Source organism: Lactuca sativa, chromosome 7, assembly GCF_002870075.4.
Source record: "Lactuca sativa cultivar Salinas chromosome 7, Lsat_Salinas_v11, whole genome shotgun sequence".
NCBI lineage: Eukaryota > Viridiplantae > Streptophyta > Magnoliopsida > Asterales > Asteraceae > Lactuca > Lactuca sativa.
The window spans coordinates 5711963-5725901 of NC_056629.2; the positions used below are offsets into that span (position 1 = coordinate 5711963).

General features: G+C 30.2%; 1 protein-coding gene across 1 annotated transcript; it reads left to right on the forward strand.

Annotated features, from left to right (window-relative positions):
- Positions 1–5707: 5707 nt before the first annotated feature.
- Positions 5708–7580, forward strand: LOC111902685 (gibberellin 20-oxidase-like protein). Its single transcript, XM_023898502.3, has 2 exons — positions 5708–6116; positions 6748–7580. Exons 1-2 carry the CDS (start codon positions 5752–5754, stop codon positions 7391–7393), a joined length of 1011 nt encoding a protein of 336 aa, XP_023754270.1. The 5' UTR covers positions 5708–5751; the 3' UTR covers positions 7394–7580.
- The last annotated feature ends 6359 nt before the right edge of the window (positions 7581–13939 follow it).

Below are 13939 nucleotides of genomic sequence, written 5' to 3' on the forward strand. Positions count from 1 at the left end.
TGGCAAGAAATTAAGATTGAACAAGTTCAGTCCATATGAGTTTGGATTTTTCACTAACCATGTCTTGTGATTATGGTCATGACAAATTCACATGGATAGGAACACATACACCATAAAATCTAAGTGTCATAAGGTTTCTCTTTTATTCACGAAAATGATTGTGAGGAAACGTTTTCACTAAGTAGATTTTAAGGAGATGGAAATTGTGATATTTGCATTCTCAAATTCGATTATGATTATGGCATCCCTCTTCATAATTCGAATTGTAAGAAATGGAAAAGGTCTAAACATTCCAGACTTATGGTTGTAAGTTCTAAAATTGTTAAGACACACATGTGAGCAATCTAAGGAAAGGTGTTGCAAGTGGGAGCATAAGTGTTATACTAATAATAATTATTATGCTAATAGGAGCATAATTATTATGGTAAGTGTTGCAAGTTAGCAATGTTAATTATAGAAAACAAAGGTTTCAATTCGCAAAGTTGCTGGGTTTGAGAAGTTGTTTTGCTATAATTAAGGGAGAGGAATTTATACTTTATTTCAATTATAAAAGCTTATATTGAGATTTTAATCAAATTTAGTCAAATATGTGTGAATGTTATGTTGGAATGGTTCAACATAAAGAAATTCTATATATGGAAATGTTAATTGTGTTCTGAAATTTGATTATGATTACGACATCCCTCTTCATAATGAAAATTATGAGAACATGTCAAATAGAAATAGTATAGCAAAAGACTGATTAAGCATCATGTCTTTATGTTAGACATTATGAATTGTGTCCCATATGCTTCGGGTATAGGATCGATTCATATGCTATAGTATTCTCGTGTTCTAATTTTCTGAATGCCTAGGGCGTTTAGAGGGAAAAAGGAACAGAACCGGATATGACTAAAGTGGTTAAACAACTGTTAAGGACAATCTAAGGTTCGCCAATGATTGGTCGCTTAAGGACAGTTGGAAGTATAGTAATGGAAGGACTATTTTGACATTATTATGAATAGATAGGAGTCTATTAATAATGAGTTGTCGTATGGAAAATATGGAATGTTTCCATATTGGGAGTTGAAGAATAGATGAAAAAGTTAGAAAGTTTTATGCAAGAAGGATGTTCAAAGGAATGCACTTTGAATTTGAGACTTCATTTCCATGGAATTGTCTTGTAACAATCTCCAAAGGAATATTTTATAATATCATTGGTTAAGTCTCTGTGACTTTTGGCACCTATACATTACAAAAGAATCTTTTCATGATAGTTTATAATCTAACACTTTCTAGCAGTGACAAGAATTTGGAATTCTTACACTTGCAATAAGGATTTGGAATTTTGAAATGAGCATCATTGAAATGTTTTTCAATTAATCTATTTCACAAACTAAGGACCATAGACAAACATAATGTACATGCTTGGAGCATGGCATAACTATTGTTTTAATTCAAGTATAAAGTTGATTATTCGAAACATTATACAATGAATAATGAGTAATGAATATGGGACTCAAAAGCTTTGGGCCATATAGGATTAGTATTATTCTTGTGTTTTACTTTGCATGTTTTGACTTCCCGAATAACTAGGTTATTCAAACCATCCACAGTCGATCATACTTTGGAAGTAGGTATTGAGGCAAGACTGTCATGAATGGGTATGTAGAGGTGTGTTAGTCATAGCACAAGTTTTGCTACAGTGTTCATGAGTGCTCCTGGAATAAGATTCGAGTATTGGATTCAACCCATGCTCATTTGAATCACTTCATGGATTTTATCACGAGTGATCATGAGACGATAATATCTTATATTCTTGAAACGGAGACATATGAGTTGTAGTTGTGAGTCGGTTGCACATTGACATATGTGTAATTTGATGAGTAAGTACAAGCGAGCATTTGGGTCGAAGTTTATCCGTTCCTTTTACCCCATGTGGATAAAAGCGATATATGTGGAGCCCTAGATGATTTAGTGATGACACCAGGCCTGAACTGATTTGATTTGTCCAATTAGTCGGTCGTCATAAATCGGAAATCAGGAAACAACAGATGGACATAGAGAATGATTATAATCCATATCTCAGTCCGTATGATATCTAGAATAGAGGAAAATATGATCCCTTATCTAATGGACACGCCATTGATTAAGTCAGAGTTTGACAACGACTTTTAAGAGCTACGATTGCTAGTCGGGTTGGAGTCATGCTTGCAATCATAGTTATTAGACTTATCCCAGTGGGAAACTGTTGGATTAGGTGTCTAAGCCCATAACTATTATTGGTATGTACTTGACCAGATAATAGCATGGTCCATTTGAGTTGCATATCACCAGGACAATTTGATAGGATGGACTTTTGAGAAGAGGTTATTTATGATTTGTTAATATATTATAAATTCTAATATATTAATATGAAATCATATTATTTAATTGGTATTGATTAAGAATTAATTTGGAATTAATTTTGTGATCAAAAGAGTCTAATTAAATACAAGGGGTTCATTGGTAAATCGTTCATTCTTATGGTGTGTGCCAATGATCCATGATTCTGTAGCAAAAAATAATACCTAAAAAAATGTCACATATAAAAGTTAGTTTTGACTAACATATGCACTTCCGATGTTTGAACATATATGCACTTTTCATATGTGCACATTTTTTCGAGATTTTTTTTACGAACACATGTTTTTATGGCTAACTTAATGCCTTAAGTCACTTTTTATTAAAAAAAATCACACAAAAAAGAATACGGAGTTCGCTGGAAAATATTGGTTCGCAAAAGATCATGAATATATATATATATATATATATATATATATATATATATATATATATATATATATATATATATATATATTATTTTTTTCAAAACCAAGACCACCAATATTTATCGAATGTTGCGTTTAAAAGAGATCAATGCTAAAAAAATGATTTGATGATCTTTTTTTTTTTGAAATTTGTATATATGCACATCTAAATATGCATGCATGCATATTATATTTTCTCTGTTTTTTTGAACAACATCATCCTTGAAAACAAACATGTTAAAACTAAAACAAAGAAAGCAGTAAGCATCAAAAATCGATAATAATCATCTGGTCTATGAGTGATCCGATTTTCAGATAACCACAAATATATACTTAATAAGTAATTTAAAAACATTTAGTTTCAACAAAATCAACATTACCTTGATCCATACAAGTTCCAGACACAACAGCTCAGCCACCATTCTCTTAGTTCTTCGAAATATACTCTTCATAAATGGCATTACAGATGCATAAATAATGGCCTATAAATAGTTGTCCATCAAAAGAGAAACATCTATGAACGAATATATTTATACAAAATCAAAAACTAATTTACTGAATTGGAACTATATATAAACAAAAGTTTGAACTCATAAATCGAGAAAAGCTAGGAAGAGGTTATAAATACCTACCAGAAGACCAAATTCAAAAGATGATACAATTTGAAACTTAAATCGAAAGTGGAGAGATCAGAATTGGTGAATTGTTGCAATAATTAGATGCCTTTTGTGAAGAACTTGTTCCGATATACCCTCAATATATGAAATTGAGGCACCATCGCCGCCCTGGAACTCCTCAATAAACCGTCACAGTTGATCAGCTAATAAAGTGAACCTCAAATGCGATTGGAAGGTCGTTTCCATATCTGTCAGATCGATAGAGGAATCAGAGGGAGGGCCGGTTATTGGAGGGCAGAGGGAGGCGAACGATGGGGAATGATTGAACAAGGATGACAACTGACGAAGGAGACCATGGATTTTGGCCGGCGGTTCTGGATTGGGGGGAACGATCATTGATGAATCGGTAACAAATAAAAGGGATGCTAAGACGATGAACAAATCGAGGGATTTGGGATAAAGAGGGCATCAGTTGAATTTGGGGGAATGATTGATATCCAGGATTAATTTTTTTTATACCCGTATTACCCTTATGATTATGTGTACATAAACCTAATATGCCACTAAACATAGTCATATTTACAAAATATGTCATTGATCATCTAAGCCATTGAAACAATTGATCCAACGCTCTATTTTTAGTTTTCAGGTTCTCGGAAAACTATAAATTCTCAAATGATTCTCTCTCTCTCTCTCTCTCTCTCTATATATATATATATATATATATATATATATATATATATATATATATATATAGAGAGAGAGAGAGAGAGAGAGAGGTGGGTTCAATTGAGAAAATAAAAAAGGTTGAGAATGGGGGAATCATTCTCAGCCACTCATTTAATCTAAGCATAAAAGACACGGTGACAAACTTGTAAATATCGTAATAACCTTCAATCTCAAATACGTAACTATAGAGAATTCGATAATTGTGCGTTCATCATCAAAAATTTTCCTCCAACCTTCAATAATCATCCAGATTTCTTCAACTAAACCGGAATTTCTTCGCTGTTCATGAAATTGGAATCGGAGTTCTGGACTCGCAGTCACAATCGACATTGAGGGACTTAGAATCGGTAATCACAGGATCCCAATCGGATTTTCGGAAATCAAAATCAAATTGAGAAATCGATCAGAGATAGGATGTCGCATCTGAAGTCGAAATCGGAAGTATATGATGATTTGTAATTGATAACTTAATGTTTTTAACATTTTTAAAATAGTTAACTTATTTGCACTCCAACTGTTTGATGAAATGCATGAACTAAATTATCACGTTATATTCACATATGAATATGTTTTCTCACCTGAATCAGTATATGATTATTAAAAACACAAAACAAATATGCAAGTCTGTATGTTATTCATATGTGAAAAACATATAAAAATTATATATATTTGTCAAAATACCTTCAATATTCATAAGTGAATATACCTTGTAATATTCATATGTGAATATACTGTGTAATATTCATAAATGAATATATCATCTAATATTCACAAGTGAATATACTCTGTAATATTCACATGTGATATACCATGTAATACTATGTAATATTCACATATAAAATATTATTTAATACTCATAAGTGAATATATCATCTAATATTCACAAGTGAATATATTATGTTAATATTCACAAGTGAATTCATCGTCCAATATTAAAATATGAATATACTATGTTTATTATATGTTATATTCATATATGAATGATACTTAAATTGTAAAAAAAAATCATACTTTTTATTCATAAGTGAATAACGAATGTGCTGTAATAAAACCTGATGCATTGTTATTCATTTATGAATAACGATAGTTGAAAATATAAAAAAAAATAAAGTTTTTATTTTATCTTAAAACTATATCAATATGGATGTCTATTTGTAAAAAATTATGAATTTTGGTATATTAAAATCATTTTTTGATAAAAAAAATAGCTTATAAAAGTTAAAAAAAAAAACGAAAAAAAACTATGTTTTTGTATATATTAAGGTAATGATTAGCATAGTTTAAAGAAATATGTTATGTTGGAAAACACATGTGCATTCGTTTCCCATTTTCGTCGGTACGTTGGAGGCTTTGCGGCAAAAATAAATGATTGGCTGAGAATGATTCCCCCATTCTCAACCTTTTCTTTTCTCAATTGAACTCTCCTATATATATATATATATATATATATATATATATATATATATATATATATATATATATATATATATATATATATATATATATATATATATATATATATATATATATATATATATATATATATATATATCCCTAAACCTACACGGCAGTGTTCAAACCTTTTTGGTATAGTAGGAATCTTTTAATTTGTTATAATGGTTTCAAATTCTTCTCTTGCAACTACTATAAACCTCCCATGTCTAGACCTTTCAAAGCTATTACTACCTTCATCTATATCATCTCTTTCTGAAGCATGTCATCAGTGGGGTTTCTTCAATATTGTCAATCATGGGGTCTCCAAGGACCTTTATGAAAGTATCCATTCTTTCTCTAATCAATTCTTTGATCTCCCTAGTGAAACAAAGCTTAAACTTGGTCCTTCTTCCTGTATCAAAACTTACACTCCTCCATTCATTGCATCTCCTTACTTTGAAAGTTTTAAGGTTTGTGGACCAGATTTTCATTCATCAGCTCAAGATTCTATTGATGTGATCTTCGAGGAAAAACCTTACGAATTCTGGTAAGGATGTTGATCTTTTAATTAAACCTTTGTAAGTGTGGGTTAATTGTCGTAGCAAAATTATCAATATAGTTTCAAAAATGAGTTTTATCACTGTGGAACGTATATGTTTCATTATAAGCTAACTATTTTGCTTGCATCTATATTGAAAATGGCAAAAGAATTCTTGAGCTTTCATTACGAACTATCCATTCTGTTGCAAAAGTACAAAAAAACTGTCAAAAGAAGGCTAAGAATCTAGTTTTCAAGAATGATGAATGGATTTTTAATTGTAAATTATTCCATATGTTATAATATTAATAAAACATAAAATATGTCATGTAGTGATTGATATAGACATTTTTTAATGGTTAATTTGCAATTAAACTACAACCAATGTGCAGTCACTTGCCCACTGCACCAGCTCACTTTGTGTGTATGATTTGATATATAATTTAGTGACAGTTTTTTTAAATTCTTAAAGCACCGCATAATATATGTGGACCAAGACCACTCACGCAATTTGTAAAGAAGCTTTTTCCAAAAAGAGAAATAATAATGCATTTTGTAATCAATTAAATATTATGCACTTGTAATTAGTTGTAACTGATGTCTGATATGAACGATTATGTATTTTTGGTTGCTTTTATAGTGAGATATTAGAAGAGTATGGAAAGAGAATGAGCGAACTGTCTAATAAGATCATGAAGATCGCGTTAATGATTCTAGGAGAAGGATTCGACACAAGATTTTATAATTCAGATTTCAAGAAGTGTCATGGTTATTTAAGGATAAACAGATATTCGCCACCAATGAAATCAGAAGGAAAAGAAACCACTGAATTAGGTCTAGGGATGCATACTGATATGAGTTGCATAACTATTGTGTATCAAGACGATTCAGGAGGTTTACAGGTGAAATCTAAAGAAGATGGGAGATGGATGGACATTGCTCAAAGTGAAGGGACCTTAGTTGTAAATATAGGCGATTTGTTGCAAGCTTGGAGCAACAACAAACTCGTATCATCTGAACACAGAGTCGTCTTAAAGAAACCAGTCAATCGGCTTTCCATTGCTTTCTTTTGGTGTTTTGAAGACGAAAAGGTGATTTATGCTCCTGAAGAAGTTGTAGGGAATGGGAATATGAGATTCTATGAGCCATTTGTTTGCTCGGATTACTTGAAATTTAGAGAGAGCAACGAAGAAGGCAAGTTCGAAAAAGTTGGGTTTACAGTTAAAGATTTTGTCACAAATAATACCAAGAATCGTTCACAGAAGTCACAAGAATCATCTGTATGAACCTACTCCCGATTATATATGTTATATGTATAGTTGATTACGTACGATTGTTATTGTCTTCAAGAAAACTTCAAGCATGCATATTGTATAAATTTCAGTAGCGTTTATAGAAACTCTTAAAGAAATAATCGCATCACTTATGCTTGTAACCTGTTTAAGATATAGTGGTTTACTATTATTTTTTCAACTTTTAATTAAATCAACTACCATCCATCACTTTTAACGTTGATGCATTAAACAAGTTATTTAACCATGTTTTATGCATATTACCTAATCTGATTAAGATTAAGCAATTAGTGGACATACATGGACAAACTCTCTCTCTCTCTCTCTCTCTCTCTCTCTCTATCTCTCTCTCTCTCTATATATATATATATATATATATATATATATATATATATATATATATATATATATATATATATAAATTACATTTCCCAGTAAGTGTTTGGTGTCATGGAAAGTAATGCTTTGTTTTGGTGCTTGCCTTTCATGCATATCCAATACAAAATCAAGTGCTTTACTTGTAGATTGTGGAGATCTTTTCATTTGTCTTTCATGATTATATATATATATATATATATATATATATATATATATATATATATATATATATATATATATATATATATATATATATATATATATATATACACACACTAAACATTTACCTGCGTCAAGCGACGGGTACGAATAGTTTACCCGATTAAATCTTCGTTTTTTTCCCTATAATTATGATTTATGTTGTTTTGTATTGTCACATACGGGGTAACCGGTAAATCAATGCATATGTGGAGACTCTTAATTGGTTTAGGCAATCTTCTGAGGTTAAGTGATTACGGACGCATACGCGAAGAACTTTAATTGTATTAGAATTTATTTTATAAAAATTAAATATTATCTATCTCCTAATAAAATTGATAAATGTGACAGTTTTTTATTGTTATTTACTTAGTTAGAATATAAGTAATTAATAAAAAATTAATCAAGTATTTATATATATCTAAGAAAGTAAATATTTGAAATTTTAAAATTTTAAAATTTTAAAATTTTGGTTTAATATTTAAAAATTTAAATTTTTTGATACAATATTAAAAAACCTTAAATTTTTTAAAAATTAAAAACTGAATGTTGACCGCTTATGATTTTTGTTTAAGTTTTAAATTTATGTTTATTTGGAAATTTTATGTAGAATGATAGCTTATTATTTATTTTTTTGATAATACCACTAAAACATATTTTCAATTAAATTGTTAGAAGTTGTTTACCATGGCTTGACTTTTACCATCAATATCAGTGAACTTTCCAAAGCAAACATCTTTAATATAAATACATCCAATATATATATATATATATATATATATATATATATATATATATATATATATATATATATATATATATATATATATATATATATATATATATATATATATATATATATATATATATATATATATAACCAAGATCCATATCAATCCCACTGTACCGATAATATGTTACAACATGATTAAGGCAAAATAGATTCCAAGGCTAAATTCGACTCGAATTTCCCAAAATAACAATCAAACAGCTACCAAACATCAGGGGTATAATCGTCAACAACACCAATCAATAAACATAAGGTTCTAGAATTGTGCCAATTACTACTGATTATGAAATTACATGTCTATGACCCACCAAACCATTTTCGGAATTGTCAAAAGGATAATCAAAACAGCTACCAAACCTTTAGGGCGTAACCGAGCAAAACACCCACCAAAATATAAGGTTTCGTAATTGCACCAATTAGACCAATTTAGAAATGATGTAAAGAGTACAGACCCAGTTCACTGAATCAAAAAACTAATCAACTCAACTTATCAACTATAAATTGAAGATGAATAGAAGAAATAATACATAAAGATGGAATTTGAAGATGGCAAAGTGTTTTATTAACCGAGAATATACCAAATTCCCCAAGTTTGTTGTCGATTTGCTGCGTTGTTGCGACGGAGTAAAGGCTGGGGGGGCTGTCTACCTCATCTCGCCGGGCCTGAACATGCCTTGCATCGCAGGTGAGATAGTCGGCGAACAAGGGAGGGCTTCAACTGTAAACAATGGCGGCTGCCAACATATGTGAATGTCAACGTTAGTGTTGGAAGAGACGAAGATGATGTGAAATCAGAAACGTATTTTTGTGTTGATGATTTCTGTCGATTATGGAAATTGTTTTTTTTTTGTCAAAAAAATTAAACCAAGTGATAAAACTACGTAGTATTGAGAAATGGGTACCTAATCTTATATACCCTTAAGGGTATATTCACTTTTCCCATATATATATATATATATATATATATATATATATATATATATATATATATATATATATATATATATATATATATATATATATATATATAATATTGGTATTAATGTTATTTTATATTTCAAATTTGTAATTTTTATTTTTTTAATTACTCTTATTTTTAATGGTAGTTTTTAAATTTTTATTTCATTCCAAGAAATTATTTACAAAATAATAATAAGTAAAAAGAATATAATATATGATATTGCAATCCATTGAACAATATGTAGTTTAATGGAGTGTAGAGTTTAATAGGTAAAATTATATAGTAAGTGAAATGTTGATGTGACACTCTATTGAACTCATATGAGTTCAATGCATTGGAGATGACCTTATTTATCTTTCTCCTTCTATTTCTATAAAATCACTGGCGACCCAAAATCATTTATACGCCTCCTAGCTCCATTTGAGTGATCAGACCATCACAGTCGACAGTGATACCGCCTGATAGATTTTATTTCTATTTTCTTTGTCCAATTAAACCTTCTAATCTCAATCTCAATGTCAATCCCTTCAACATTAAATGCAAGAAATTGTCGATCAAGAGAAGCCCCTCACTCTCAATTCCTTCGACCATCCCTCTATCGGCCTTCACATATACCATCATTCCAACAGACTTCACCCGCATTTATCATCACCGATGTTAAATCTGGTAAACAGAAATGATCCTCAATTCTTTCTTAGTTCTTGATGATCATCCATCATTCCCCTTTCATTTAAACTATAGGTTGAGTTAAAACCAACCAAGATTTCGACTCTCATAGGTTTTTATCCATTTTTAGATCATCCATAAAATGATTTCACACACATTTCATGATACATCTCCTGTTCCTTTCATATTATATCCAAATTAGCATAATTGATTCTTTGTTCATATGTGAAAAAAGAAACATTTTATGTGTATATAATTTTTGGGTTTTCTATTTCAAGGTTTTTTATAAGATCTTACTGAATATCATATACAAATGCAAGCATATTTATATTATTGAAATTTTATTATTTTTAATTTATTTACTTCTTTTTTTATCATTATGTTCTCCACTTGTTTGATACTTTGCTTCAAAGAGAGATATTGACCGGTTGTTTTGATTTTGTATAGCGTTTACGTCCAGTAGCATGGCCAATTAGGGTTAAAATATTCTACAGACTAAATGCACTAGGTTTCCACAACTGAGATCCATAAATTAGGTTATTTCACGCTTTCATTTGGTTTTATTTATGTAATTAGAACTTAAAAATTTGTGTTCAACAAGCATGGTATATGTATTTATCAATTGATTGACTTAATATATGTTTTGCTCGAATTTTCTTTCAATGCTTATATGATAATGACTCACAAGTGAAAGTTTTTAATTACGGCCCTGATGTAGGTTCCCTAAATAATACACATGGATTTCTAAATCTCTTGTAAAAGAAAGTAACAATGTATTCATGTGTGTGATAGTAATTGGAGATTGTTTAAAGGATTGGCTAGTTGCTTCTTGAAGTCTTTACGAACCCAAGTATTCATTTCTTACTTTTAAAATAATGAAAAGTAGTCATGTGAATGGTTGTGAATCCCCATCCATGTTTTCATTTGTACAATGCACTCCACACACAAGGTGTTTAATGTTTTCCTTAGCTAACCCATTGTTGAATATGCATAAAATAATGGAGAGCTTTGGAGATATTAGATAACTTTGCTCTACTATATGTTCTACATAAACTTTTCAATTTCAATATCATCATCAATGTACAACATTTATGTAAATTACAAGTTGTTGAAGAACCCAAACAAGTTGTGCTAAATATCCTTAGTTTATTCAATAACTCTAATATCCCAAAAAAGTTGCGCTAAATACCCTTGGTGCAATTTATGAGAGTGTATTATGGCAGAATGTTTTTAGAACGAGAGTGTATTCTACCATTGTATTCTATCAGAGCATGAGTGTATTTTAGTAGAATGTATTTCATGTATTCTTTCAAGAACAAGAGTGTATTCTAGTAGAATGTTTTAAATATTTAGTCCTTTATTTATTTAGTTTTTCATCCTCTTATTTTTGTTCATGTATTCCACTTCAAATTTTTTAATCTCATTCTTTAAGAATGAAAAAAAAAAGGAATTGTTATTCTTTTAAGATTTTTTAATGTTTTGATATAACTAGTTTATAAAAATGTAATTATTTGATATTTATTATGCAACTGACCAATAAATATAAATAACTATTCAGACCGCACATCATTCTAATCAGTTATAATTTAAAATTAAGTTAGAATTGAAATTGAATTAAAAAAAATCACATTTTTAGAATTAAAAGAATTAATTATCCCTTAAAAATTTGATTTTTTTCCTTTTTTTAAATCTAGTTTAATCGACTAAAATACATTATAATAAAGTTGTGTGATTATATAGTATATGTTATATTATAGACACTCAAATCATAGTCATTTATTTTTTTATCCATTGGACTAGAACTTTTCTTACGACCACACAATATATGTCATTTACATTATAACCTAGCCGTATATATATATATATATATATATATATATATATATATATATATATATATATATATATATATATATATATGTATATATATATACACACACACACACACGAGCTCGAATGTGGCACACAAGAGAAACACGATATAGAGACCGAAACACGGTCAACACATCATATTATCCCGCCATAAACCAAACACCCATAATGGTGGTAGAGCCCCTACAACCAAAATAGGATCATGCGCTAGTCACAATTAGCTGCAAAAAACACATTGCACCTTATCTTTCTCAGGCTAAATGGACAGGCCTTGTCTCTGATACACTATAAATATCACTTATCTTGCTCTCTCACTCTTACATGCTTATAGATCTCAAAACGTTTTTTTAGTAATCGCCCTCTAACTTTGACATCAGAGCGTAATTATAAGTCATCCTGGATTATGGCTAACTCTAGTATTTCATTTGTTATCAACAATACTTTTTGAGTATCCCATGGCATCAATCATATCCATCATCCACCATATGCATTCTCTGTATGGGATACTCTCTCATGGAGATGATTGCATCATTACTACCATCCATTAACAATAAGTAACTCCTAATAGGCCAAAAACCACCATGAATGGTAGGAAAACAAAAATGTGATGCTAGCTCAAGCTTCATCCATTCTTTGGGAGCCTTTGAAACCACATTGTTTCCCAACATACTTAGTGTAATTCTTTCAACTTCATCCTTACCAACATTCCCAACCTTAGAAACAACATTATACATCTAGACGATAGCCAAACTAAGAATATTTATACACCAATCATATTGTTGATAGGTGCATTTTATGCACCTATTTTGCACATCTATTTCTATCTTTTCATTGCATTTTACTTCATAATTCTTGCATTTAGTTAATTATTTGGGCACTTGCATGTTTTATTCGAAATGCATGGTATTTCACCATTTTTTATTACTTTTGTAGGCATTATGGAGCTTGGAGCATTGGAACATGAAGAGAATATGGACCGGTCATGTCATGGAGAAAACATGAATACATAACCTGAGTCATTGCATATCATCATAGCAAATGACTACGTTTGAAAAATGGGTCGTGTCACACCGAAACGTGTCGTGTTTGTCCTTTTTATCATATATTTGAGGAACATGACTCGTGGTGAAGCTAGACCGAAGACGGAGTCAAGTTTGAAGACTTATTGGAGTTTTAGCAAAAAGCATGGATATGATAAAAACACATGGCTATGCCAAAAACGCATGGGCAAAAAGGCATGACCATGCTAAAAATGCATGGTCTCATGGAAAGCATGTGAGCAGTTAATAAAATAAGGGAAGTCGTCATTTTTCATCAGGGACAGTTTTGGGAGCAACTTTGGGCGATTTTGGGAGATTTTTGGGAGTTCTTGAAGGGTACTAATCATTGTGTAACACCCGTGTTTCTAGGCTAGGCATTAATAATGATGTAATAGTCTAGGTCAACTACTGTAACGTGTTTTGAAGTAATAAGAATGAATTATGTGAATTTATGTGCCTTATATTTAATTATGATAATATAATAAATTAAGGATAAAAATAAGCATCGAAAATAAATGTTAAATAACCCGATATCTATGAAGAAAGTTGTAGTGGTCGTAACAAGGATTCCGGAGATATAAAGAATACCGAAATCCGAGTTATAACGAAGAAGTTATGACATGTCGAAATTTCGT

Excerpts from the sequence above, each read along its gene's own strand:
- LOC111902685 (XM_023898502.3), top strand. The coding sequence starts at position 5,752 with ATGGTTTCAAATTCTTCTCTTGCAACTACTATAAACCTCCCATGTCTA. Across the intron at positions 6,117-6,747 it reads GAAAAACCTTACGAATTCTG|TGAGATATTAGAAGAGTATG; the intron begins GTAAGGATGTTG and ends TTGCTTTTATAG.